We start from the raw sequence: 27,861 nt of genomic DNA, 5'->3' as shown, positions 1-27,861 counted from the left end.
TTTCACTTAGAAAGGATGGATTGGTTAATGCAAAATAAGTCCAAGTCCAGTTTTTGCCTTATTTTGTTTGCATGAGCTGCTCCTGAGACTAGCAGTGCCCATGCTCGCTCTCTCAGTGTGGGTGGAGTGCTGTGATGAATGGGAGCTGCCTAGTAAGGTGGATTTATACGACAGTGAAAGAGCCTGGTAATTTATGACTCTGGAGTTTACAGTGATCAGTAGCCAAACCGAGTTAGCAAAGAGCAGTTTAGATAAGCACCCAAAGGTTTTAATAGTTTTCTGTGATTGTTTCCAAACAGCAAGTAAAAAAAGTAAAGAAACATTTATTTTGAGAAACTTTCTTTGTCATTCTTCACTTTGTGCTCTCTTGAACAAACCGATTAAATTGAGTATTTTTTACCCATTTAGACACCAAGAATGTGACAGCACTGATATTAATTATATCCGTAAATATAGCTTATAATATACTGCATGTCATTTAGTTGAAGTATTTATATTTTAAACCAAAGCACCGATGTAATCCCTTGTGATGTAATAATTGAATATGAGACTCATGTCCCAGTTCACTCACACTGTTAACTAATTTAGTAATGTTTGAGTGCGCTGCATTTAGACGTATAGAATGTAAGAAGCTTGGTGACATGATGAGATATGTGGATGTTAAATATTAATTTACAAGCCCTCTGTGCACCGTGCCCCTACAGCCGTGCCACGCCAAGATCCTGGAAACTGTTGATAGGATACACAGGAGCCACGCAGCCGCCCTGACAGCCTGCCAGGAAGAGCTGAGGGTGGAGGATAACACATCGCTGTCATAGCCCAATCACGTGCAATCTGTTTGTCCACATCAGGACACAAGCCCAGTTCACACAGGCCTCAGGGAGAAAACATAAACACAAGATCCATTGACCTTTACCCCAATATATTTACTCCATGTGCATTATGGAGTGCAGAAAAGATGCTGTATCCACCACTTCCCATCTTCTCATACCCGAAGGACTTTAAATTGTTCCATGCTGAAATAAGCTCCTGCGGTCTTTTATTAAAGGAACAGTGTATAGCATTTAGGGGGATCTCTTGGCAGAAATAAAATATAATATTAATAAGTATGTTTTCTTTAATGTATAATAACCTGAAAATAAGAATTTTGTTTTTTTGTTAACTTAGAATGAGCTGTTTATGTGTACATACAGAGCGGGTCCTCTTCACGGAGCCGGCCGTCGTGTTTCTACAATAGACGCACTCTGCACCTTTTAAAGGATGCTGCTAAAAAACATTCTGTACATAATTAGTTGTTAAAGCAAACAAGGACATGTCAGTAATTTCAAATAATTAATAACATAAATAAATAGTCTCAGTTTTAAAGTTAGAATGAAGCTACTGGCATCATATGAAACTAGAAAACCTAAAGAATCCATTGGTAACAGCCAACCATGTCATACTAGCTTGTTGCGAAGGAGGTTAAATAACGCTCCAAACTTACGCTAAGTTTTGGCAAGGAAAAACTGGCATGGCCATTTTCAAAGGGGTCCCTTGACCTCTGACCTCAAGATATTTGAATGAAAATGAGTTATTTGGGTACCCACAAGTCTCCCCTTTAAATAGAGTCTCCCCGCTAATTCTGGCCGTAATCTCCTGCAAAATTTCCCATTTTTCAATGCACTCGAGGCAAATTACAGTCCGGAAAAAAAAGGGAAGGAGGAGTTTCGCAAACACAGAGCTATGTGGAAACAAGGCATTAACGATACTGGAAACTGAGAGGTTTTATTAAGTCTCTGTGAACTGACCTATCCAGTGGCTCTTGGAACAGTATGTTCTATGAAACAACAGCTGACCCCGGGGTAGAATCAATGCTCACCTCTCTTATAAGGTAACCTGGCATTCGGCCAGTGTAGCCTACATAACCAACAAGAAAGTCCATCTACACATGCTTTCTCTTTTTTTATTTTAACATTATGAATGTGCACCAATACAAAAAGACAAGTTAAAATACTCTTTCACATACATTGTAATTTATTCTTTCACCAGTTGGACAAAGTTCGATAAGCGGACACAATATATGATGAACTGTATACACCTGAACACAGTTTTTACTGGTAAAAACACAGCAAATATACTGTACATAACCACCTTTTAAGAGGAAATAAACATATTGATTTGGGCTCCTCATAGAATACATTCAGACAGAACCACTTTGGTCCAGAACGGGGAGTGACCCAAGCTGCTGGCTTCAAAAACACACATGGTCACAGCTTAAAATACATGTAATAGTTTGAAATAAAATTACCAATACCATACTTATATACTCCACTGAATGCTTTTTTACTCAATGTGCACAACATTCCTTTGTTACTGTGTCCAGTATGCAAACATTTCTCCTGCTCTGGAAAACAAGAAAAACAAATTCACCTCTGGGCTACATGAGCGCCGGTGTGTACGTCATGCTCCCACCTCAATTCTGAGTATTGGATATCTACCTGCGCTGTTACAATCCTCAGCAGACGCTGATGAAAAAATAGCCTCAGCCTGTTTTTTCTGGCTGAAGTGTAAATGCACAGAGCTATTATCTGAATGACAAACATGCTGTTGTTGTGCTCTAATTTAGCTCTAGACTACATAATGACACTGAGAGTAGCTTCCATAATAAAACACAGAGCTGTGACCTCCTTATGCCTTATATAGGAATGACTTCTGGGAATGTCATGTGGTGCCATACTGTATAATGGGACTCATAACGACCTCTGACCTCTGTGTGAAGCTACAGGTTCATATCAACCCATCGCTTATCTGGCTGCAGCCAGTGATTCATCCGACCGTAACACATCCACAAATCTGGAAAACTACACCCATTCATACCCACTTGAAAATATACACCACATACACACACAGACAGAAATATACCGACAGCAATCAAATAAATCATCTGTATAAACACATGTATATACAGTATACACACACAGTATTTACCAATTATAAATTAACATTGTGCAAATAGTCATACATACAAAGTCAAGTCGAGTTAGTTCTGGCAAAAGGTTTGGCAAATCAAAGATTAATTGACGCTTTGCAGGAGGCTTCCCCTCTTTTAAAAATAAATGTATTCAGAAGTAAATGTACCACCGCTAATTTAGCTTTCTATGTCACTACTAGAGAGGTTTTGTTCTACTTTTGAGTTTTGTTCTAAGTGTCCACAACCCCTGCACACTTAAAATAAGGCTGAATATTAAACACTGTCTGTAGAGTAACTGGGCACAGGCAATTGTTAACACAGGCTTTCTGATTTGTTTGGTGTTTACACCGTCGAGACACTGATGTGATGGCTCTCAACTAACTTATAACTTAAAGTCACTAATTATGCACATGAACGACGACCTATATTTAAACACCCTTGTGCCGGAGATGTCATGTTACTTGAGTCACAGTGGATTCATACTTTATGCATGTGTGGCTTTACAAGTCATGTCTATATACTGTGTATTTTTATCCTTGATTTGAGTGCACGGTTTCCCCTATCATCTTTCATCTCAAGGGTTGAGTGGGCTACTGTGTAGAAGTTCATTTAATAGTACGCCAAGGCCTGTGAGTCATCTTGATGGCACAGGGGGGAAAAGAAAATGTATTTAATGGCACAGAATTGCAACTATTCCCCTTGAAAAACCACCTGGCACATTTACACAGCTACAACTGAAGCACTCAGCAGCATCCAAGGTATAAAAAAAGATGTATTTTTGTTGTAAATCACCAAGTCAATTTCGTTATAATTCACCCCATACCATCTCTTAACCTTTTGAGGGCACTTTCATAAGCCATAGTCCGTTTGGCTAGTCCGAATCAGAGTGAAGTTGATACACTGGGTTTGTTTTCTATTTATTCTGGTTCGGTTTCACAGTGCACAAATAAAAAAATTAGTTGCTGAACTAAACTTTTTTGTCTCGAGAGCTGCCACTTCTATGCAGGGAATTGCGGACCGCGATATATTGCTGTTGACGTTTTTTCACTAGGGCTGTCAAAGTTAATGCAATAATAATAATTTCTTTATTCTTTATTTAACACTCCCATGTTGATAAGAGTTTTAAATACTTGACCCTATAAGGTACATTTTGAACAGATAAGAAATGTGCAATTAATTTGTGATTAATCGCAATTAAATATTTTAATCGACTGACAGCCCTTGTTTTCACTTTGACTCAGCACTGATCTACTGTTTTTCTCGAATTACTTTATAAACATCACTATTTTTGTGGACTTTATTTAGCATATTCTATATGTCAATCTTCTGCAGAAGTCCTGGTCAGTCCTTTCCCACTCATGTTAACCTGTTTGTTTACCTGTGTCCATCTCAACAAATGCCCTCGCAGGCAGCCTGCGTTTTGGTTCGCTTGGACCGCCTCTCGTAAGTGGTCTCGGACCGGTTGTTTTGGTCCACACCAGAATACGATTACTGCGTTCACAACTGCTCAAATGAACCGCACCAGAGTTTGATTAAAACTGACTAAATGTTGAATTGTGAAAGCCTCCTTAATGTCTATATATAAGCCAGGAATGACCTGTTCAGAGCAGCTGCCAATTTCCAATGTCCCCTGGATAAACAGCACTGTGGTCACCTTCCTGTATGAGGTACAGCCAGCAGCATGATTCTTCTTCTTCTTCTGTACATTTTCTCCAAAGTCAGTATACACAAAAAACCCTTACAGATATCAGAGCAAAGCAAGAAAACAAGAAAAAAGCCTCTGTTCCCTACCATCTTGTTTTGGTCTTTTTTTTTCGGTATGCAGTTCAATGTCCAGTTTGTCTTTAACCTCCAGTACCACAAAAACACACATTTGATACACAGCACAAATTAAAGCAGAGGCTCAAGCAAGGACCCTGTTTCTTTTTTTGTTGTTGTTTTGTTTGAGGTTTCAGGTTTTTTTCTATTATTTTACATGGCATATCTGCCTTGAGATGCTGTTGTCGCATTGTTCAACATGCAGCAGTTTCTTTTCGCTGTCCGACAAACATCTACAGAAATCCATTCACAAGGCTCACAGCACATTAGACACCTCAGCGTGGGAGTCTGTCGAATTATTCTCCGTTCTCGGGCTGTGGAGAGGGCTGCTCGGTCTCCCAGTGACACCGATCTCTGGGCAAAGACCGCTCTGACAGATGAGTCCATCAGCCCAGCTCTTCACAGCCACCCAGGGCAGCATGTCGGAGCCAGAGGAGAGCTCAAGGCCCTCCACCTTTCTTCATCAAGTTATTGTTCCCAGCGCCTTTCAAAGGTTGCTCTCCACGTTCTCTCTCTGACCTTCGTAACACTGCACCTTGTCCGTGAGGCTGAGTTCCTCCAGTAGGGTGCAGTTGCTGACGGTTCCCTTGTGAAGCGGGGAGGCGCACTGGCCCGCCCCATCACTGTGGACCATACCGTTGTTGTGGCATCCAGCCACAAGCATGTGCGTCTCCTCAGGGCTGCAGACCGGGGAAGAGGTTTTGGCGATGTCCGGGAGATGAGGCAGTCGAGGGACGTGGTTCAACAGGCTAGCTGTCTTGGTGTTGGGGGTATTGCTGTAGGTGTGGCGGTATTCCTCCTCAATGTTCCTCCCTAGCTTCCAGCGCTTCCACTTCTTCAGGATCTCCGACTGCACCTGAGGAGAGGACGGAGATGAAAGCAGACATTTTTAATGCGATAACGGGAGAAAAGTCGGGGGTTGACAAAAGTGTTTATGTCATGCAAATGAGGACACTTACTTCTTTGTTGACAAAGCAGTACAAGATGGCCACCAAGAGACCCTGTGGAGACAACCAATACTGAGTCAGTCCCCTATCATTAACTCATGACAGCTACAATATTCACTCACGCAGTTGTCAGTGTGGATGGAGCTGTCATACCCGGTGTGCGCAGTCAAAGTTAGCGCTCTACAGTTATTGAGCGTCATCTTTTCTTGTAAAATGTCAGGTGTAATCGGTAACACCGCTTACATTAAGTTTCTTGACCGGTGGAAAAATTTCATCCTAACCCACACATATTTTGAAAAGCCATCGTTGTTTGACGCTATGAAAACATGACGCCATGTGTTGTAGAGCATCAGTGCATGCACCTTTTTGGTTACATGGGGCATTTGCAAGTTTGTTGTTTCATGCCACAATCACTGAGTGCACTGCACTTGTTGTCATTGACTCTGTTTTGTTGTCCTCTCTCTTTCGCTCTCTTCACCAAGGCGATTACCCTGGAGGTTCGCTGTAATCTTGACACGTGTCATCTGTGTCCCCGTAGCAAAAAGGTCACTATCATTATGTCACAGTATGTCACAGCCAGTTAGCAGCACAGACAGAGCGTTATGTTAGTGTAATTCCTCCTGACACATGAGTAAATATATCACTACTCCATTGTCTGGGGGATGGGAAACTCAGACATGCAACGGATCGCTGAACAAGCTCATCTGGAACGACAACTTTTTGCTGTTAATCTGGTGTAGCGTGACTTCGAGATTTGGATTTGAATAGGAGATAAATGTAATTCTCCGCTGCAGTTGTGCATCCTCCACTTAATCTTGTTAAGATTAACTCAAATTTGAGAACAAAGGCTGTGCTTTAAACTTCCTGTTTTATCCTGTTCGGGCATGTTTTACCCCCTTTATCTCTGGCGTCGCTCAGTTCATGGTACAGGAAGGGAATTATGAACCATAAGATGCCTCATCAATGTCTCGACTCTCACTCGAACCCCTGATCTAAGCTGAATGTTGATGCTGAGTTATTGCATAAATGGTGTGGTCTTTGTTTGTGAAAATGATGGTAGATGCTTTGGTTCAAATCCAACCTGGAAGGAGGAGAAGAAGAGGTCGCTGAAGAGCTTGGTGAGGCGCAGTCCGATGGTGGCCGTGGTGGACTCGTCTGTGACAAAGATAAAGACCACCTGATGGATGCCCAGCAGAGGGATCAGGGTTAGAGTTGACTTAGCCAACCTGAGATGAAGGCGGATGAGAGACAAAAAGAGACAAAGGACAGAATAAGTGGAGAGAATAATTGAATGTAAAGACAAATTATAATTTTTTTTTACATTTGAACTCACCTGAATTTGTAATCTGTGTATCTCATTTGGTGCGCTCGAAGTTTTGACACAAGAATTTTGATGATATGGATAAAGATTAGGAAGTTGATCTGTGAAAGACAGAGACACCGGTCTTGATTATAACAGTTTTGACAGACCTTGAAGGTCATGCATATAGTTTTGGTCTTATGTGCAAACATTTTGAGACACTGCCACGCTGAAACTCTGGCTGCAACCACCAAAACATTGGAGGTGTACGTAGATAGACAGCAATGTGTTTTTCCAGAAACAAAGCGTAAACCACATACTACCACATCAGGCCACTTGCATATTTTACCAGCATTTGGCTGGTGGCTGGTGCTGATTTCCAACCCTGTGCGTCACGTGTTGCTGAACATTTGTAGGAAAACGCACGAAATATGAGGAATAACATCTATTATAATAATATTTCTAATGAAAACTTTTGACCAGGGAACAAGGAAATGGCAGAAATCTTAGATGAAAATCTTTTTTTTGTGAAGTGAGTGAACTGACCCTTCATTATTACACACAATAGAAGCACATTGTTGTTAGGGAACCCTTTCCCAGCAGCTGACATTTCAAGAATCAGCAGGTGTTCCTCTAATGAAAATAACCGATGATGTGACCTTTACAATTAAGCTGTTCCTGGCAATTTGCACTGGTAATGACGAAGGAAGGGAAAGGACCTAATTTGTACATATAGTCCAGTCATATGTCCAGGTGTTTTTTGATTATTATAAACTCAGTGTAAGTTTTGTTCAGTAAAACTGCTGGAATGAACAAAAGTTACATGCCGAAACACATTTTCAACTCAAAATCAGACCATAATGATGGATTTTACTACTACATATACTGTATATGCGTACACTTCAATGCATACAGTATCTATATATATATGTATGTGTTATTTCATATTTGCATATTGACTTTCGATCTTTCAATAGCAAAATCACATGTTCCTGCAGGGGCACACACACCTACAAGTGTTTACTACTGAGTGTAGTTGTCTACTGATGTGCACCTTGAACATGGTGGGATCAGGATAAATACGGAAACGCTGAAATGGGAAGCAGCCCTCCCGACCCTGCGACAACTCAAACACAGGAATTCCTGTGGGATACAGGCCACTTAGCAGGAAGATTAATGTATGGAAAATGCCGGGACATCTGTATAACTGGCCTGACATAAGAGCTATGACAAATCGGACTTGAATAAAAGCCCAGAACTGACCTTTGCAGAGCACACCTCCAATAAAGGGCCTGGTCATGGTATGGACAGTGTAGTAGTAGTAGCAAAAATCATATTTCTTTAATCCAAAAATGTTAACCTCTTAAGATGTTTCCCAGATGTTTGGCCTAAAGCACAGACAGCCTTTTACAGTTCATGAATAAATGAGGTGTTAAATATTTTATAGAATATGAATGGAAAAAGTGGAAACGCAAGAGTGGTGGGTAAATATGTAGGATTTTAGGGTGAATGCACTATTTTTTTTAATTTATATGGCACTTTGGATTAGAGCTGCAACGATTAATCGATTAGTTGTCAACTATTAAATCAATCGGCAACTATTTTGATAATCAATTTGAGTAATTTCTTTAGAAAAAAAAAGTAAAAATTCTCTGATTCCAGCTTTTTAAATGTGAATATTTTCTGGTGTCTTTACTCCTCTATGACAGTAAACTGAATATCATTGAGTTGTGGACAAAACGTGTCATTTGAGGACGTCCTCTTGGGCTTTGGGAAACACTGATCGACATTTTTTCACCATTTTCTGACATTTTATAGATCAAACAACTAATCGATTAATCGAGAAAATAATCGACTGATTCATCGACAATGAAAATAATCGTTAGTTGCAGCCCTACGTCAGATTCAAATGTTTAGGAAATAGCATTTCATAATGGTAAAGGATGAAATGGAATGGTAAAAAAAAAGCAGAAGACAGCAACGGAAGGTGAAATTACCACGACTGCCAGTAGTATCGGGGAACGAATGATCCACCAGTAATTCATGTTTATATTTTGTCCCCAGCAACTGAAAAAGAACAACAAATATCAGTGAGAGACAACCAGAAACACCTCACATGCTTTCAAACAAGGCTCACTCTCTAACACATTTTGTTACACTGTTTTGCAACTCTGCAAAAGTAGAAAGCTTTCCTCTCGCTGGCTGATGAAGTGTGAGAGACTGACGGCACCATTACGGCTGCATTTTAAAGCTTTACATAACAACACAATGAGTCTGCGGTTTAGAAAGTGCGGCTTTAAAAAATCCCTTTCACCCCCATTTGCTGCGAAAGTGTGTCAGCTGGATCCTAAGAGATTGCATAATAAAGTTTGGGAACATGAAATATTAAAAACATGCTGACACTGCTGTTCTGACACGGTTTCATATTTTGCATCCTGGAGAAGATAAAAAGCCTGTGTGAAACGTTTAACTCCTCGTGTAGTAATTGCGTGTTAAATTGGCTGCTGAGTATCAACATTCATATGTTTAAGAGAAAGACCATCTGCCAGCTTTTTTTTCAGATATGAAAAACATCAACACAAGTGAGCTAAAATGTTTGTCAGGGTCTATGGAATGAGGGAATAGAGAAAGAGAGAGAGAGAGACTTACTCTTGATTTTCATAAAGGTATTTAGCCATCACCCAGGGCACGAGGAATATTAACGGGGTACCTGTAAAGAAATGAGAGCTGTCTAAATGCAAAGCAGTCATTTAGTAGACCAACGTTACAGCCCTTTACATGTATCTGCTCTGATTTAATTTCAATTTAGTATCACTAAGCACTAGGGCTGTCAATGGATTAAAATATTTAATTTCAATTAATCGCATCATTGTCCATAGTTAATTGCAAATTAATGGCACATTTTTTATCTGTTCAAAATGTACCTTAAAGGGAGATTTTTCAAGTATTTAATACTCTTATCAACATGGGAGTGGGCGAATATGCTGCTTTATACAAATGTATGTATATATTTATTATTAGAAATCAATAAACAACACAAACCAATGACAAATATTGTCCAGAAACCCTCACAGGTACTGCATTTAGCATTAAAAATATGCTCAAATCATAACATGGCAAACTGCAGCCCAACAGGCAACAGCAGCTGTCAGTGTGTCAGTGTGCTGACTTGACTATGACTTGCCCCAAACTGCATATGATTGTCATAAAGTGGACATGCCTGTAAAGGGGAGACTCGTGGGTACCCATAGAACCCATTTTCTTTCACATATCTTGAGATCAGAGGTCAATGGACCCCTTTGAAAATGGCCATGCTAATTTTTCCTCTCCAAAATGTAACTTAGGAGCGTTATTTAGCCTCCTTTGCAACAAGCTAGTATGACATGGTTGGTACCAATGGATTCCTTAGGTTTTCTAGCTTCATATGATGCCAGTATCATACAACCTAAAAATCACAAGTTGCGTTAATCCATTAAAGAAATTAGTGGCGTTAAAACAAATTTCCGTTGACGCGTTATAACTGTGACAGCCCTTCTCAGCACATAACTTGCATCCCCTGACTTATTACTCCCCACAGACCCCCACCAGCTCACCCCAGCCAATGCACAGGTAGATCTTGAAGTAGTTCCTCTCTGTGAACACGGTGATGACCAGGAGGTTGTGGAGGTAGATGCCTTCCACCAGCAGCCAGTAGCTGTTGGCCATGATGCTGTACTGCATCATCACCATGGCGATGCGACAGCCAACGGCCGTCTGCAAGAGGAGCAGCGAGGTTTATTTCACAAATGATAAAATATCAAGCTGTTAAACATTATTTAGTGAGAGTGATGTTCATGGTGAGATCAGTGCTGCAGCAGATGGGAGCTCCTTCTGCCGCCAGGATTCAGACTTTGTGCTGACAGCCGTGAGATTGTACGACAGCAACTTTAACCCAACATCCTCGGCCAGCTGTGACCCCCAAACACACCAAGCACTTTATAAACGAGCCCATGTGGTTGACCCTCCCCCCTTTTATGAATAATTAGCTGCTTCAATTATCTTTGTAGTTACCATTTCCCTTTCACAAGAATACCATTATCACTTTCTGTAACTACTTTCACTTTACATATTTATCTTATCACTGTACTGTTATATAAATCATAATTATACACATATCCAGGTCATATTCTGCAATCTTTGATAGACCTTTAATATTATGTACATTATCTATAGGGTATACAAACATAATGGATGCATCAGATAATCAGCATAATAATGCATGCTTTGATGCAGACCATGGTCCAGTTGCAGATGAGATTATTTAAGATACACATTTGCAGGGTTGTGCCGCTTTGAGTGCTTTCTAGTTTTCTTATTTAGTTTGCCATTGTCCCACGTTCTTAGGGGCTGTATGAAAATTACTGCAGTGAGAAGGATAAAAATTGTCTTCTCCCAGAAAAGACACACCACACTCCCCTTCGCAAAAGTACATAACCCTGTAAAACACTTCATAGCTTGTTGTTGTGTAGCCGCAGATCACTACTGACCTCATTGTTGACCAGCAGCTCTACTGGAGGCATAGATGCCCGCGGGAATCCCTGCTCCTGGTCACTGCTGAGGTCCTGCGATGGGATGTTGGCCTCCAACAGAGCGTCTTTGATGAGTATAGACAGCGCTCGCAGGATGAAGGAGGCAAACAGATTCATGTGGATGTTGTTCCTCATGCAGTGCAGTTTCCTGATGAACGAGAGGCAACAATGATCTATAAGATAATCTGTCTTTCATCATTCACAGATAAACTTAAAGGAATACTTTGAGGAAATATGGTTAACGCGAGTTAAGACTAGCTGTTTCCCCCTGCTTCCAGTGTTTGTGCTAAGCTAACCGTCTGCTGGCTGTATCCTTATATTTAATGTACAGACAAGCACCAAAGAGAAGAAGTGTTTTTCACAAGATTTCTAACCTTTAAGTGTAATTTCCCCCCTCCCCGCTGTGTTTGATGCAGATCAACTGAAATAGTTTCCTGATACTTTAATATGATTTCAACCCAAAAAAAACGTATTACCTGAAGGATATGAGGATGCCAAGCGCCAACACCAAAGCCACCAGTGATAAGGAATAGCCCACTGTGTACATGATCCGAATATGTCCATAGTACTGCTGCAAGTTAAAACACAGACAAAACACATGGACTTTAGATTTGTTTCCTTTATTTGAGAGGGGTAGATTCAGTTTTAACAGTAACATTGTGTCAAATATGTGCTCTTTAAATGAGTTAACACAGACAAAATATTAGTATTGTCTGACGCTCTACAGGAAGAACAACAGAGAGAGACATTTCTTACCAAACTTCGATCATTAGGGTCACACTCGCTGGTATTCTTCGTATTCACCCACTGGCCGTTTGCGTCACACTCCTGATACACCATGCCGTGTTGAACTAAACACACACAAAGACACACGCACACACACACACACACACACATGAATGGTCTCTGAGTTAAAGTCCAGTCATCACGGACAGCTGTCTTTCTCTGCATGATATTTCAATGTACTCTGCAGCAACATGACCGCCGTACAGTGTGTATCTGCTAACCCTTGTGTCTCTTACCTTTATGGTGCCACGGCAGATACCGCGGACACACCACACTGACGGTGGTGTTGGGGAGTCCATCAGGCCAACAGGCGTAGTTGTCAAATTCCCTGTTGCACACGAGGCCTGGGGATTAAAACAAAAAAAAAAAGAATATGGGTGATCATTTTCATACAATCACAGCCCATACGCTCTATGTCTGTGGCCTGACAACATGTCTTTGAAGCTGCTGGTGGCCATTATGGCCATTATGGCATCTGTTCTTTCATCTTGACTTCAGAGTAAAGTCCTCCATCGATACGACCACCACCTTTCATCTTCTCAACATAGGATGTAAAGAGTGCTGGCTCTTAGTGTATGGACAGGTGGATGTTCCGGTGTATAAAGTCCCATCTCCTTTACGCCTGCTAATTTGCTGTTACTTTCAGGCCGGGTGTATGATTGCCACGGAGTGGTGTGATTTTGTGTGCAGTGTGGGAAGCGGCCTTTTTTGAACGTTGGGAGCGTCGCTGTTCTCCGCCTCTACCCTGCAAGCTAACAGACTATAATGCAACTGAAGGGCAGCAGTCGGCGTGTAGTTAAACGCCGTTGATGGAGCGAACTGGAGCCAGAAGGCAGAGAGTGTGGTGCAGCAAATAGAAAAACTGGGAGCGGCTGCATGCAGAGTGGTTATACAATGTTTTGATCAAGGAGCGGAAATTGCTGCCGCTCCCTCTGGTGACAGCGCGACCTAACCATTACCTGCCCTACTGCGTTAGATAGCTGCCACTGCACCACAAGATGAGGGTAAACGCTGATTCTCTCTAATGCAAATGCAAATTATATATAGAAATATATTTCTTTCATATTTACCTTCTCAGAAATGTTGTCAGAGCACCAATGACGATTTAGGAATAATAGCCTATCATAATGTTGCACTTCGTTGTGTCTCTGGATAAGATCTCTATACAATATCCAGAGCATTAATATAGAAGTAAACAGCTATTTGCTACGTAAAGATATAGAGGAATAATGTCTACCTTGTCTCTGTGTGTTGTAATCAGAGCATGTCTGTGCTTCGTTGACATAGCTGGGCCGGCCGTGCATGCTTTTAGTGCATGTTCGTACATATGAGCATGCCCTACTGGCTAGCTCTCGGCCGCCGCTCTGCACTGGACTCATATGGCAGTTAAAGTTGTTAATGCCGTTGTTGCGAAAGTGTAGCAACCCCCAGGTTAACACTATTAGCTCTGTCAACACTGTTGCCTTGTTTTCATTGATAGCGCTGTTAGTACCGTTAGCTGCAAGCTGCCGGCTCAGTCGTCGTCATGTAGAGAGCCGTGCAGAGGCAATAGAAATGCTCCCAATCTCACATTTAGCACCCTTAATGCCTGCGCTTATTTATTTAATGCAACAATTTTATTAATTGGTGATATGATGCCAGTGTAGTTAAAGCGACTAAAATTCATAATTTTAATTCAACATTGGCTCACATGACTGCTTGGGAAAGATGTTGCTCGTAGAGACAAACCCACTGGCAATTATTTGGTGGAGACCAAAAACAGAGCAAAAAGGAGAGTAAATATTAGACCAGATACCAGAAACAAGACTCCACAACTTTTTATATGTTGCTCTGTATCTGCTGGATGTGTATGCCAATTTGTTGATATGGCTGTATTTTCCATAGCAACTGTAGAAGATGATAATATGCCAGTGTTGTGTTTACGACAGTGGGCTACCTCCGGGTCTGAAAAGTGCCTTAAACTTTCATTCTTTCTAACAGCCAGCAGGGGGCGACTCCTCTGGTTGCAAAAAAGAAGTCTGATTGTATAGAAGTCTATGAGAAAATGAGCCTACTTCTCACTTGATTTTTTTACTTCAGTAAACATTGTAAACATGAGTTCATGGTCTCAATCGCTAGTTTCAAGTCTTCTTCAATACAGCATGATGTTCATTTAGTCAATTATGGTCCCAGTTAGAGTCAAATAGACCATAAAGCAGGGGATGCTTCAGGGCGTGGCTACCTTGTGATTGACAGGTCGCTACCACAGCGTTTTAATCTTACAATTTTAACCCTTTCACAGCGTGTTTTCAATTCATGAAAGTTAATTATAACCTTTTTGGTCGCCTAAAAATGTCTTATTCAGCGTTCGTTTGTACTTAGCTCCTCCTTCTCGTGTCACTTCTGGTTGCAAAAAACCAAGATGGCGACGGCCAAAATGCCGAACTTGAGCCTTCATAACTGTAGCCATTGGATGATGTTGCGGTGACTACGTCCACTTAATCTATTGTTTACGGCTTGTTTCTGCTGTCACTTGTTGCAGTTTTAAACATTAATGAGTTACAGTATGTTCAGCTCACCGGTGCTCGGCGGGTCTCGGCTGTTGTTGCGATGACACTCCTCCATGTACAATTTCCAACTCTCCTTGAGCTTATCCAGAGAAGCAGCAGGAGACACCTATAAGAAACGGTGGAGCAAAAAAAATCCAGTCACGCGAGGAAGGTCTGTTATTTGTGGACTTGATTGATGTAGTGTAAGCAGGTGGGCAGGGAAGATGTTGAGAATGTGGGCTTCACAAAGACAAAACGGGTGCATTAACTGAATTGGCTTTCATTTGTTTCACTTCACTTCATTTATACAGTAGCTGTAAACAACCCATTCTCAGGACGCTGTGACCCACTTTAATGTGTTGTCTGTATGGGGGGGCTTGTGCTACTGTATGGACAGTCTGATCTATTGTACAGTGTAACACTCATGTCATTAAAAAGACAGGGACAGTTTATTTAGGCCTCCACACCCAAACTCTCTCTGGCTTGTTTCAGAAAGCAGCAGAGCTAAAGAAACGACACCCACCCCCACACTGTAAAGGCCAGTGACTAATGGAAGTTCACAGACTTACATGGAGGCTGTTCACCTCTGGGAAAAAGTGTGTACATGCATGTATATGTGCCTGTTTGTGTGAGTGTGTGCTCTCGGGACTCACCTCGATGCTGCAGGAGACAATCAGCATTGCTGAAAAGAGGAACAGCCGTGACATCCCTTATTCCTGCTGTTGGTGCTGGGAGGGGATACTGCAGGACGGATGGGGAAGGGTTTTCACCTCATAAGGGGGCTTATCTACGCTCGCCACACTGCCTGGATGACAAAGAGACACACAATCCATCATTGCAAACACACCGCTTATTACCTCAGCTCAACTTGGCAGAACAAGCGTACCAAAACAGGAAAAGGCTGGGTTATGTTTACATCAAGATTTGAGCCACGGTTAGCAAGGTGTACATGCAGCATTACTCAGAACTTGACATGTCCAGAACATCAAACACCAGAAATCTCCCGGAAATGTTGTTTGTCCCATCAATGAGACAGCCACGGCTCGGCAGAGCTGCACCCACTCGGGAACTCACAATTGGCCGCTGTCCACCTTCATCTTAAAGCCTGTCAGTGTTTGGTCGAGCGTGTGTCAGCGTGTGCCAGAGGTCACTCACCTGTGCATCGATCGACGGCGCAAACTCCCACCCCGAGAGATTTGATTTGAAGCCGGAGAACGGAACGAAATCTGAAACGTTTCTGCAAAAAACACCTTGACCATGGAAACATTTTTGGCTAAAACGTTTCAAATTCCATTCTGTTCTAATCTCGTGGCAGCGAGGAGGACTTTGATGTGTGCAATTTCTTTTGTTTACTGGTGTTTGTTCAAGAGATACGAGCACAATGTGTCATGACAGATGCAAAGTATGTAATTGTGTGAATGTACAACATGTGAGTTTCGTAGTCTGCGTTTTGACTGAACATGTCAACAAGCTTCTAAAGTCTGGGTTGATAGGCGGCGCAAGGTTCCAGTCACAATGTAAACGTCCACCCAATATATCACAAAGCTCTACTGGAAGTCAGACTTCAGATAATATCTAAATCAAAGAGCCATACTTTCTAAATGGCCTGTTCAGTGTAATGACCACAGGATGCAGTTAGCATTAGCTGTAGTAGACTGACTGACTGCCCCGGGCGCCGGAGGGATCAGAGATACTCTTGTCTGGTCTGACATCAGGTCAGGAGTGGCCCAGCTGAGATCACAGCGCTGACTCTTTTGCCCTTAACACCATCAGACATGTTGACGTCACAATTCAGTTTCCACTTCTATTAAACTTTATGAGTTTTACAGCAACATAAGTGGCTTAAAACAGTGGTTCCCAAACTTTTTCCTGAAGGGACTCCTTTTTCTATCATTGAGTAAAGTGACGACCCCAGACTAAGTGACCTATTTATTTAGTGCACAATAACAACAGTACAGAACAACTGATGAACTGTACAATTAACCCAAATAGTGAACGAAATAACTGCATGAAGTTTGTATAAAATGAGCGATTTAGATGAATTTTGAGCATCAGAATATTGCATCAGAGATGAGTTTTGCTGTTATTTTTTAGGAACTTTTAATACAATTTTCTGTATTATGTTTTTTATTGATTTTTTTTTAACTATCATACATTCTTAAAAGGCTTCTCCCTGACACTTGGCCACTGTTATTAGCTCATTGGTTGTTTTAAATGCATACATTTCTATAGCAGGACGAGGCTGTTTAGCAGCGAGGGAAGGCTCTGTGAATATAACTTAATCTTAACTTATATCTTAAATAATAATCCAAACTTTAAGAATAACAATTGCATTTAGTTTTCTTCACAGAAATGAATGAAATGCTGAGATATAGGCCAACTGTATATTTGTTAAAGTCTTACACCCCTTAACCCCCACATTGGGAACCAGTGGCTTAAAACAAAGAAGCATCTCTGGTATGAGATGTGGGCTTTGATTCAAAACCTCCAGGATCAGTTACGGCTCATTAGGACGTTAACAGCACATCATCTTCATGGTTTACACTATGGCATGGAAAAAAATCAACAGCCACACTATATCAATCACACCAGACAGACCTTAAGCTCTGCTAAACCAAACATCTGTACTGTAAGTGTAAGATCTTACCAGAGAAAGTTCTCAAGTATCTTTCTGACATTTAAGCATGTGTCCGGGTACAGCAGAGAGGCTGACATGTGGGTGAGCACATGCTCCTGCTTACGGGTTTCCCTCCGCTCCCTCACTTTCTCGCGCGCTCTCTCTTCACACAAACACATATAGCGACTCATTTCCTAACACACCGGCTGGCCTGCACCACTTTCTGCACCAAGTAGGAGCAATGATTAACCAGACTCAGCGCTCGGTGGAGTCCTGCAGGAGCGATGACGAAAGAGAGAGAAAGACAAGAAAGAGTTTCACAACCCTTTCTGACCCCATTTTTAGATCCCGACACTCGTAACACTGACCGTTACACATTTGTGTCAAGCCCTGACTCACCGTTAACGCCACACTGAAGACCCCTCTCTGTTTAATCCTACTTCATGACCTTCACGTCCTTCTCTTACTCTTCTTCACGTCTCACGTCGCAGATGTTGCAGTTTTATGCTTTGATGCATATTGGATCTACATATTTTTAGATGTAACTTCAACAAATGTCCCAAAGCTGAACACAAAATGAAACTTTTCCTAAAATGAGCATACTCAAAAAAACAGCCAGAACATTGAGAGGATTTTTAAAGACACACCCTGAGGACATATGTAAATAAGTCTTTGTGCTTTATTTGTGCACATTTGTCACGTACATGTCTGCTTGGATAGACGACTGGTGGGCGTGGTGCAGCGGTGCCGGTTGGAAACCTTCGGCCGCCCAGTGAAAGGTCGACCGGAGAAGCCATCACACAGCCACACAGAAATCCAACGGTAAAGATCGAAGTCAAACTTTTCTTGTAAAATGTCCGGTGTAATCGGTAACACCGGTGTCGTCACACGTTTAATAACCGGTGGGTAAATTTCCTCACCGTGGCATCCCTACTCTCCACACGGACTGTTTACCTGCATGCAACCAAAGTGATCAAGTGATTGGTCGGACTACAAGCACACTACACACGGAAACCAAAATGCTTTGGATTCATATATTCATATGCAGAATCTGTTTATAGAGATTAGAGCTGGAGTGGAACTAATGGGCTTGAAGGTGTGAGGCTAGTTAGGCTTGTATATTCTGCTGTTATGATATCCTGCTAGAGCTGCAGCTCTGGGCTCTCTAAGCTGTGGATCCAGACCAATCAAGGACCTCTTGAACATGTGTTGTTTCGCCCCACCAGCCCTCTGTTCTAGGAAACAACCCGGAGCTCTTATCGCTGTTGTTGCACATCTGATTTAAGAGGTGGGACGACAGCCAGAGGGACCTTTCGGGTAGTTTGGACCTGTCTCCTTTGGTGTTTTTCATCCTGAAACATGCCAAACTGTTTCACCTCTGCCTGGGGATGTGTGAAAAATGATGTGATGCTCATCTTTTAAACTGAAATACTAAACGGCCATTGCTCCTTTTGATTGCAAGGACAGACGGCTATTTGCTTGAACAATGCCTCGTCATTTATTTCTATTTGAGTAAAAAAAAACACGCTGCCAATCACAAATGAATGACGCAATTCCCCGAATGTCCCAAACAACATAAAAACTGCTCTTTGTTCAAGTGCATGTTGGATGGCTCAATACAATGGCCACTAACAATTACTGTTGTTTGTCGAGAGTACTTACCTTTCATTTGATTACACTGTCCAACAAATAAAATTACAAAAGGGGAGTATGCATGCACGAATGCGGGTCGAGGGGGAGCAGCGAGGATTAAAAACAAACCTCTTGGAAAACACAATGACTGTCCGGTTCACAAAATGCCCCCGAGCAACAATCTATCATGCAGCTTTCCTAATGCGGAGGTGCTCGACCCATCTTTCCACGTCATTAATGAGGCCTCTGTGCTTTTCTGAAATGTTACTGAAGTAACATTCACTAATCCAGCTTTGTTTCTGAAATATCTTATAAAGACATCAACCGAATAGATGCAGCACAACTCTGAAGTTATCGTTTTGTGTATTCTTCCCGCTTCCTGTGCTTTGACTAAATAAGCCATAGCGAAGCACGCCGCGCTCATACCTCAGGGCTGCAGATGTTACGCTGAGCATGACAGTGCTGGATGAGAGCCTCACTATCTGATAATGGGGTGAAGTAGAGTTCAGAGGAGACGGGGCATCACGCTGCAACGCGGACTGCGACAGAAGACGGGACACCACTTCTAGTAGATGGTAATCTTATCTGTTACTGCGTTCTATCATCTTCAGCTACTTGACTTTTTGACTCTGAAACTGCTGAGATGTGTGTTTTTGTCCAGTAGCTGCGTGATAGATAATGTATAACTAACCTCGGCCTTTACTCAGGCTTAGTCACTCTTTCTTTCTGTGAAATGTTCTGCAGTCATTAACACATCATAGATCACATCTTAATGGATTAACTTTACTCCTACGTCCCACTACCTGTCTACTTTTACTTCAGTAAGTGATTTCCAACATTCACCAGACATTACTTTGAAAAAACCCGAAGAACATGCCTGTAATTGCACGTACAGTATGGAGCCAGTACGTATTTGTATAAGGTACATTGCCATTAGCTGTTTTCATATAAGTGTCGAAGTGTTTTTAAGGATGGAGGGTGTTTCTTTAAAACAAAGGACATTTTTAGGGCTGCAACTAACAATTATTTCCAACGATTAATCTGTGGATTATTTTCTTGATTAATCGATAAGTTGTTTGGTCTATAAAATGTCAGAAAATGGTAAAAAAAAAATGTTGATAAGTGTTTCCCAAAGCCCAAGATGACGTCCTCAAATGTCACATTTATGGAGCTGGAATCAAATAAATTTAACTTTTTTTCTGAAAAACTTACTCAAACCGATGAATCGATTATGAAAATAGTTGCCGATTGATTTAATAGTTGACAACTCTAGACATTATTTTGAAAAACCCCAGAGATCATGCCTATAATTGTATGTAGTATGGAGCCAGGTTTTTGATCTGATTTCATTGATAGTTTATATTTTTAATGTAATGGTATAAGGTACATTGCCAATATCTGTTTTCATAAAGTGTCAACAAAGCACATTTTAATTGCAAAATCAACAGAACCTCAGTACCATCAAGGCAAAGTTTCAGATCACATCACTGTGACCCAACAGGAAATTCATCCTGACGAAAGCTTCCTGTTGGTGTCCTACTTTACTGAAAGACACATCAGCAAATAATAAATAAAAGCGGATCAGTGTGGTTTGATTTGCAGTTGCAGAACCACACCGACAATGTTACAAAAAAAACAAAAGCACCTGCATTCTCCCAGCGAGCTTTGAGTAGCTGAAAGACCTTCAGCCGTAAAGATTAATATTAAATTAAACAGGAAGCGTTCCCTCAGCTGCTCATTAAACTCAGACTAGTAACAAAACACCTTTTTTTCTGGTGTGAGAAACAATGAGAAAAGCTGCCTTCTGCATCATGCAAACACATATTGTGTTTATTTTTCTCTTTCATTAGGTGTCTCCCAGTGTGACTGATGAATATCTGTGAATCTATATGACTCTATAAAAAAGCTGCTGCTCTTTGATTATGAGGAACTGCTGCCAAGACCTGAAGTTTACTATTGATGTTAAAGTCCCTGATCACACAGAGTGCGTTTAAGCAGCCTCTTTCTTTTCAATGAGAGTGTTTTGCACGCTGCTTTTACGCTGCTGAGCACCTTGTGTTGTTCTGCTCTATGCACCCCTATTCACATTTTTTACAGAAGCGCCCTGAGCGCCTTGAGTTGAAAAAAATGAGACGCAGCCTACTGCAAAGAACGCTCTGTCTGTACATTGACTTCATTCATTGAAAGAGCAAAGAACGGCGCTGAAGGTGATGTTTTCGCCTTCAGTTAGTTTTGCTTTTGTTAGTTTGATTGACAGATGGTTCATCCAATCACCTGCCCAGTATTTTTTCAAAGTGCCTGCCCTTTTCCAAACAGTTTCCAATAATGGCTTCTCAGTTGTTTCTGTGTAACAAACCACTTGGCAGGTCAGGTTACCTGCAAAACGTACTCTTTCTGATGAGACCTTAGATTCCTGAAAAGCATTTTGCGGTCCAACTGCATCATACAGTAGATGTGCTGTAGCAGTAAGAAATGCAGCACCACGCAACAAAATGATACCCAAAAATCTTTACCAATAGCGACAGAGCTTTAGACATTTGGGATCAAAAAAGACAAAGAAAATTTAAAACTAATACCCTACTTTCAAACATTTCAGTAATAATTTGACCACACAGAGTTCAAGGTTTCAAAAAACACTGCTATGTCTCACCAAGTCTACATGATGCAGGCGTGCCTGTGAGGGAGAGCACCTGTTAAAACATGTACTTCACTCGCCAACAACCAAGTAACTATGCTCATCATGCTTGTAGCCTAATTCCGTCTGTCTGTCTGTGGTTGACAGGTCTGTTAGTAGGTATGACCTGCATTGCTCGGATAATCATTTCTCTGCTGAATGGTGTTTGGAAAATGTGTCAAGTCGAATGTTTTGCTCGTTCTTCAACAGTTTACCTTTTCCATGACTCGGTGAATATAATAATTTTGATGAAACGGTTGCAAAAGTATTTTTTTCTGCCTTACTAAAATATTCCACAACTGGGCTTAAGCTGCTCTTACATGCACGCATTTTAGACACTCAAAAAAGTTAACGGGACAGTGTACTTCACTGAATGTGCAAGTCAAATGTGTCAGCAGGGACACTTTGTTTGAAGGAGCAACACTTCCACTTGATTATGCAAATGATCAATAAAATTGGCTTTGTGTTGAAAAATTAGTAGTCAGATAAAATCATGTTTTTCAGTTATTTCACTGTCCAGAATATAAAGTAGTCAACTTCTCTGACATCTATGAAATAATACAATTTGTACAAATACAGTGAATCACTAAATGTTAATAGTAACTCACAGTAGTAACACAAACATTACAGTATTTACAGCCTCCAGTGAATGTGTAAAACGTCTTTTCACTGGCCAACATCCAAACTATTGTATTATTAAACATGGACTGGATGGAGATTTTATTGTGTCTTTCTCACAGGAAAACATGTGTTTGCAATATATGGAGATACTGTAGTGTTGAGCCTTATTCAGAGTCCAGCTGTGTTGTGTGGCTAACCTCCACACTGCTCAAAACGTTTGTCACTGACCTTGTTATATATGCGTCTCATCTGGTTCATGTGTCCCAGCGGCTGGATTATCCAAGCCTCTTCTGTGTGCCTGTTATTCGCAACCTTCTCATTTCAGAGGTCACATCGGATGGATGTGGGCGAGGAACAATCACAAACTTTTGTATAACACTTGAGATGTACCTGTATTGTGTGAGTGTATGGAGCTTTTCTGTGTTGCACATGTGTGTGGGAAGTGTTGGATGCCGTTTTACACGGAGGTGTGTTGGAGCTGTGATCTGTGCCTGCTGTGAAGCAACAACAACCCTACAGGGAGCCTTTGATTATCAGTTACCATGTTCACCATCCTACACTGTTTCATACACCCAGTTTAAAAATGTATATGTAGTGACAACACTGAAGAGGATGCGCCCACATTGGACTTTTTAAAGATTAAGAGATAGATATATAATCGTCCAGGACCATATATTGGCTGATATTAGCTTATTGCAGATATATCGGTGCTACTATATATGTCAGCCGATAAGTAACAACAAATTTGCAAAACAGAAATGCCAAACTAGGTTTGAGGTAATTTAGGTTGGTTAAGTGTCTGCATTTTGTCCACCGGAGAACACTGAAAACTCAACTTTTCTGATTGATTAATCGATTAGTTGTCAACTATTAAATTAATTACCAACTATTTTGATAATTGATTAATCGGTTTGAGTATTTTTTTAAAGAAAAAAAGGTAAAAATTCTCAGATTCCAGCTTCTTAAATGTGAATATTTTCTGGTTTCTTTCCTCCTCTATGACAGTAAACTGAATATCTTTGAGTTGTGGAAAAATCAAGACATTTGAGGACGTCATCTTGGACTTTGGGAAACACTGATTGACATTTTTCACCATTTTCTGACATTTTATAAACCAAACGGATCGATTAATCGAGTAAATAATCAACGGATTAATTGATCAAGATTAATCAAGATCACAAAAACATTACAAACACTTCATCCTCTCACTCTTCAGTCACTGATCTTGACAGAAAGCAGAGATTTGTGCTGACAAAATGGACAATTTTCTTCCTCTTTGTGGTTGCCCGCTGTGTATCTTGGCAACTGTAACAATAAAGCCTATTGCAGTGCAATCTTGGTGTCAAAGATTACAGGGTTTTTTTGTTGGATCAAAGCTGCATGGTGCCGTCATCCCTCCATGCTGTTTTTGTGGCTTTAACACACAATTTGTTCCTATTGAACGGCTTTCCAACCTCTAATACGGATAACATGTTGGACAATTTGATGCAGAGTAATTCCTGAAATCAATCAAGCCTCTCTACCTGTTATGGCTGCAGTCAAACTACTGTTAACTATGTTTGTTACCCACCTATTTTATCACTTACATTGAGTAAAAGTTCTGCTAGTCCAAGGATAACATCATCTGCGCTCAGCTGCTTATTTCAGTTGATATACATTCACGAGGTGATTCTTCCCTCCTGGGAGAACCTGTGTTGTGCTCTTCATCACAAAACTGTTTAGATTTCCATTACACAATGCACACTGCTTTTAAAGAGAGGATTATACTGATCCTGAGGATTCATGACCCAATCACACCTCCTGATAACACAAGCCAACAGTTCTGCTATGCCGTAGCCTCCTACCATCAAATGAACAAAGATTAGTTGCTCGAGAAGAAAACCCAATTTTGAGACAACAGTATAATGAAAGACCAGTATTGCTAAGCAGGACCACCATCCTGTAGATATTGTCTGTGCTCTCTGCTTCAAACAAGAACAGCACTTTGCTTATTTCTGTGTACTTGGTGATATTCATTGACCTTGCTGGCTCAGAGGTGCAGGGAAAAGGACTTGGGGAAATATCTACATTATTTGTATTTCTTGCACTCTCTGTTTCTGTGGTAACCCACTCGCTCCAACTACAGATTCAACATTCAATTTACATCTCAGCAGCCGTGAAGCCGGCCCACACAGCGGGCCACTGGCATCCCTGGTTACGCATGTTAGTCATACCTATTTACAATAAACGGTATGCGTCATGGAGCTTATTTTCTAACCAATTGGCTCCAAATGAGTTTGGTGCCACCAGGTTAAAGTGGCACTAATTCCAGAGATCCTCCCTGATTATTCGCAGACAGCAGGTGACCGTGTATAAAAGGTCATGGAAGGCAGCAAACTGGTTGCTCTGTGTTTTTCACAAAATGGAGGAAGGACAGTGTTTTGTGTACTGGAAAGGATTTCCTCATTAATTGTCTGCAGAGAACGCAAAGTGATAAACTTAATGAAATGGATTATGTTTTTCCTTTTTTGTGGCCGGTCTGAATACATTCTGTTTTTCTAGAAAATCAACGCCTGCATGCTGATTTCCACTCACACTACCGACCATCCTCAAGTACAACAACTTATGTCAGAAATAACATGCCACTGGATTGATTGGATGGTACACATGCACCTCTTTAACTGGAAACTCAGCATAGTAAGAGTCAAAGTTCAGTTTTGAGTGTTTTGGCTACTTGCATCACACAAAGCCAGAAGGACAAGATTACATCTGTGTGTGTAAACAACACACCTGAGGACCACAGTGCATGTAGATCCTCCCAGGCAGTACTGTACTTGAGTGCAGTTTTGCTGCTCCTTAAACTCAGACTAGCAACAAAAGACCTTTTTCTGGAGTGTGTGTCGGTGTCAATATGTGTCTTAAACATGCATGAACACTGAAAGAAGCTGCTAAATCAGCTCCTAAAAACATTTAAATCCAGAGTAAAGCTGCTTGATGAATTCATCAGGGCAATAAATGTAAACCAGTGATTTGTGACTGTCTGTTTCTACAAAAGCGGCATATAAAGTACAAACCTAGTGAAGCATTTCAGAGTTGTCTGTTGAGACTAAAAGAATACTGTGCTTTGCCACAGTAATAAGTCTCCCAGTGACATTCGCACCAATTCCCTGAAATTTGGTATAAACAAGCGAGCGAGGAGCGCAGCGAACACGCTCCAATTTCACCTGTCAACACTTGCAAGTTAGCATGACGAGTCAAACGCACCGATTCAGCCGTCTGGGAATAGAAAACCGTGCTTACTATGACATTTACTAAAAGCCTTATCTGTGCCAAAAGAGCATGGTAAGGCTGTTGGGTTTGTGGTGCCAACAGCCTCTTTCATGTGTGAAAGGATGTGGCTCGATAAAACGGCAAAACATCTGGTGACTATGTTCCAACAGCTGAGGGATTCAATGACGCTGCTTTTATTCCTATTATGGTTAAAAGTCAGATTTAGGACTAAAACAAAAGGTCTGGATTCTTTAAACATGACTGTCGGGGGGCTTTCTTATGATGCTCCGACACGGTACAACTTCGCTTAGTCCTAATAAGGCCTGGAGTTCAGGGAGAGGAACCACTATTTGACAAACAAACACTGTTATCAGAACCACACGATAAACATGTCTAATGAAATCCGATGGGGACTAGATCTGTAAAGGGAAACAAACAAATACAGATTTTAAAGACAGAAAAAAAATATCCCTTTCACTGTTTCTGGACACACAGACTAAAATACGACTTGGCAGAGCCACAAAGCAGATCTGAAAACTTCAAGGAATCATGATCAACACTTTAAAGAGCAGCTCGGACGCCTTTCATGCTTTTGGTGTGTCATTCGTACGCCATGTAGCCTGTACTGACTGCAATGTAAATGCATCCGCATAAATATGCTACACTCAGAGCTACTGACGCAGAATAAAAACGACTCCTTACGGTGGGTGGGTCAAACAATCACAGGACTTTTAACCAGGCTAACGTTAGGCAGCTGAGAACTGCTCAGGTTCTTCCCGAACTCCTAGAGATCGTTGTCGTTACATAGAAAGTAAAGGTAAAAGTAGGAAATTGTACACTTCTTTTGACAGCTTGCATCCAAATGTGCACACGTGCGACTTGTTTACTTCCAGTACTTCCCTGGAGAGATAACGTCAATTTGCACTCTCTTCACACACTAAAAACCCTCTTCATTAAATGTTTAATATATATATGTTCAGCAGATGAACTCACTCAAGCCCTCCAGTGCCCTCAGTAATGTTTAATGTTTATGAAGTAACTCCAAATAGACTAGCTGAATCATAAAAGGGCTTGGGTGATGCCTACACCATGTGTATCCACGAGGCTCTATTGTAGGTCGAGCTCTTACGGATGCTCGCAGCCAGTGTTTATGTGCAGTAATCCTCCGAGCTCCTCGACGCTGCTCTGTCACTCCGCCATAAGCCTGGAATTCATCAAACACTTGGTTGTTCATACACAGCAGTAAAGCTGCAAAGCATAGTGGACCCCAAACATAGATACACTGAATCTCTTAAACCTTATTTAGCAATGGAGTACAGCCCCAAAGAAAACATAATTTACATGGAGAAGCAGCAGGGGAAGAGGTCATACTGTGTTCTCAGAGGCTAATAGAAACACATACGTGGAACGTTTGACAAGAGGTAATTAACCCTAACCCTTGGTAGTTTTGACTTCAGTGCACTTTACACTTTCAACACCATCAGATCAGGTTAAGAAGGTCAAGTAAACAATATTATGTCTCTTCTGCAGTTTCATTTCTATGTCAAACCAGTTGTTGTTTTCGCTTTCGTAAACATACATATCTCCTCCTGTGCAGCGGGAAACATTTACAGAACCCCTACAGAAGCTTTTAACAGTAGATGTAAAAGTATTTATGAAGTCATGTATGAATCACAACTGTAATAGAGAGGATAAAGCTGGTAGTATTGTTTTATGTTTATATTATTATCGCTAAATCCCCTGAGGAGACCATAACCAACAATGACTGTATGCCACTAACAAGTCTGTGCTGACTTGACTATGACTTGCCCCAAACTGCATGTGATTATCATAAAGTGGGCATGTCTGTAAAGGGGAGACTCGTGGGTACCCGTACTGTAGAACCCATTTTCATTCACATATCAGAGGTCAGAGGTCAGAGGTCATGGGACCCCTTTGAAATGGCCATGTCAGTTTTTCCTTGTCAAAATTTAGCGTAAGTTTGGAGCGTTATGTAGCCTCCTTTGCGACAAGCTAGTGTGACATGGATGGTACCAATTTTCTAGTTTCATATTCACTCCATCTTTAAAACACAGTCCGATGCAACCTAAAAATCACAAGTTGTGTTCATGCGTTAAAGATATTAGAGACGTTAAAATTAATTTGCAATTAACGTGTTAGGACTTTGAAAG

At 41.2% G+C, this 27,861-nt stretch overlaps 1 protein-coding gene across 2 annotated transcripts in view; it reads right to left on the bottom strand.

Annotated features, from left to right (window-relative positions):
• Positions 1-1,990: 1,990 nt before the first annotated feature.
• Positions 1,991-27,861, bottom strand: part of gcgra (glucagon receptor a) — a 44,378-nt gene continuing 18,507 nt past the window's right edge. Inside the window, exons 1-14 of one of the 2 annotated variants that reach the window (XM_037793227.1) lie at positions 17,545-17,670; positions 15,551-15,702; positions 14,928-15,024; positions 12,606-12,713; positions 12,340-12,434; positions 12,060-12,154; positions 11,542-11,731; positions 10,609-10,768; positions 9,665-9,725; positions 9,013-9,082; positions 7,049-7,137; positions 6,797-6,941; positions 5,728-5,769; positions 1,991-5,624 (exon numbers count right to left, since the gene is read on the bottom strand). In XM_037793227.1, coding sequence (XP_037649155.1) covers positions 5,256-5,624; positions 5,728-5,769; positions 6,797-6,941; positions 7,049-7,137; positions 9,013-9,082; positions 9,665-9,725; positions 10,609-10,768; positions 11,542-11,731; positions 12,060-12,154; positions 12,340-12,434; positions 12,606-12,713; positions 14,928-15,024; positions 15,551-15,604 — 1,575 coding nt within the window. In that variant the 5' untranslated portion in view covers positions 15,605-15,702; positions 17,545-17,670 and the 3' untranslated portion in view covers positions 1,991-5,255. Of the gene's footprint in view, positions 5,625-5,727; positions 5,770-6,796; positions 6,942-7,048; positions 7,138-9,012; positions 9,083-9,664; positions 9,726-10,608; positions 10,769-11,541; positions 11,732-12,059; positions 12,155-12,339; positions 12,435-12,605; positions 12,714-14,927; positions 15,025-15,550; positions 15,703-17,544; positions 17,671-27,861 lie in introns of those variants that run through there. The other variant, XM_037793226.1, reaches the window with a different exon arrangement.

The sequence above is a fragment of the Sebastes umbrosus genome, chromosome 14, assembly GCF_015220745.1.
Source record: "Sebastes umbrosus isolate fSebUmb1 chromosome 14, fSebUmb1.pri, whole genome shotgun sequence".
In the NCBI taxonomy this organism is placed as follows: Eukaryota; Metazoa; Chordata; class Actinopteri; order Perciformes; family Sebastidae; genus Sebastes; species Sebastes umbrosus.
The sequence above is the reverse complement of the archived record's forward strand: the minus strand, read 5'-3'. Positions and strand labels throughout refer to the sequence as shown.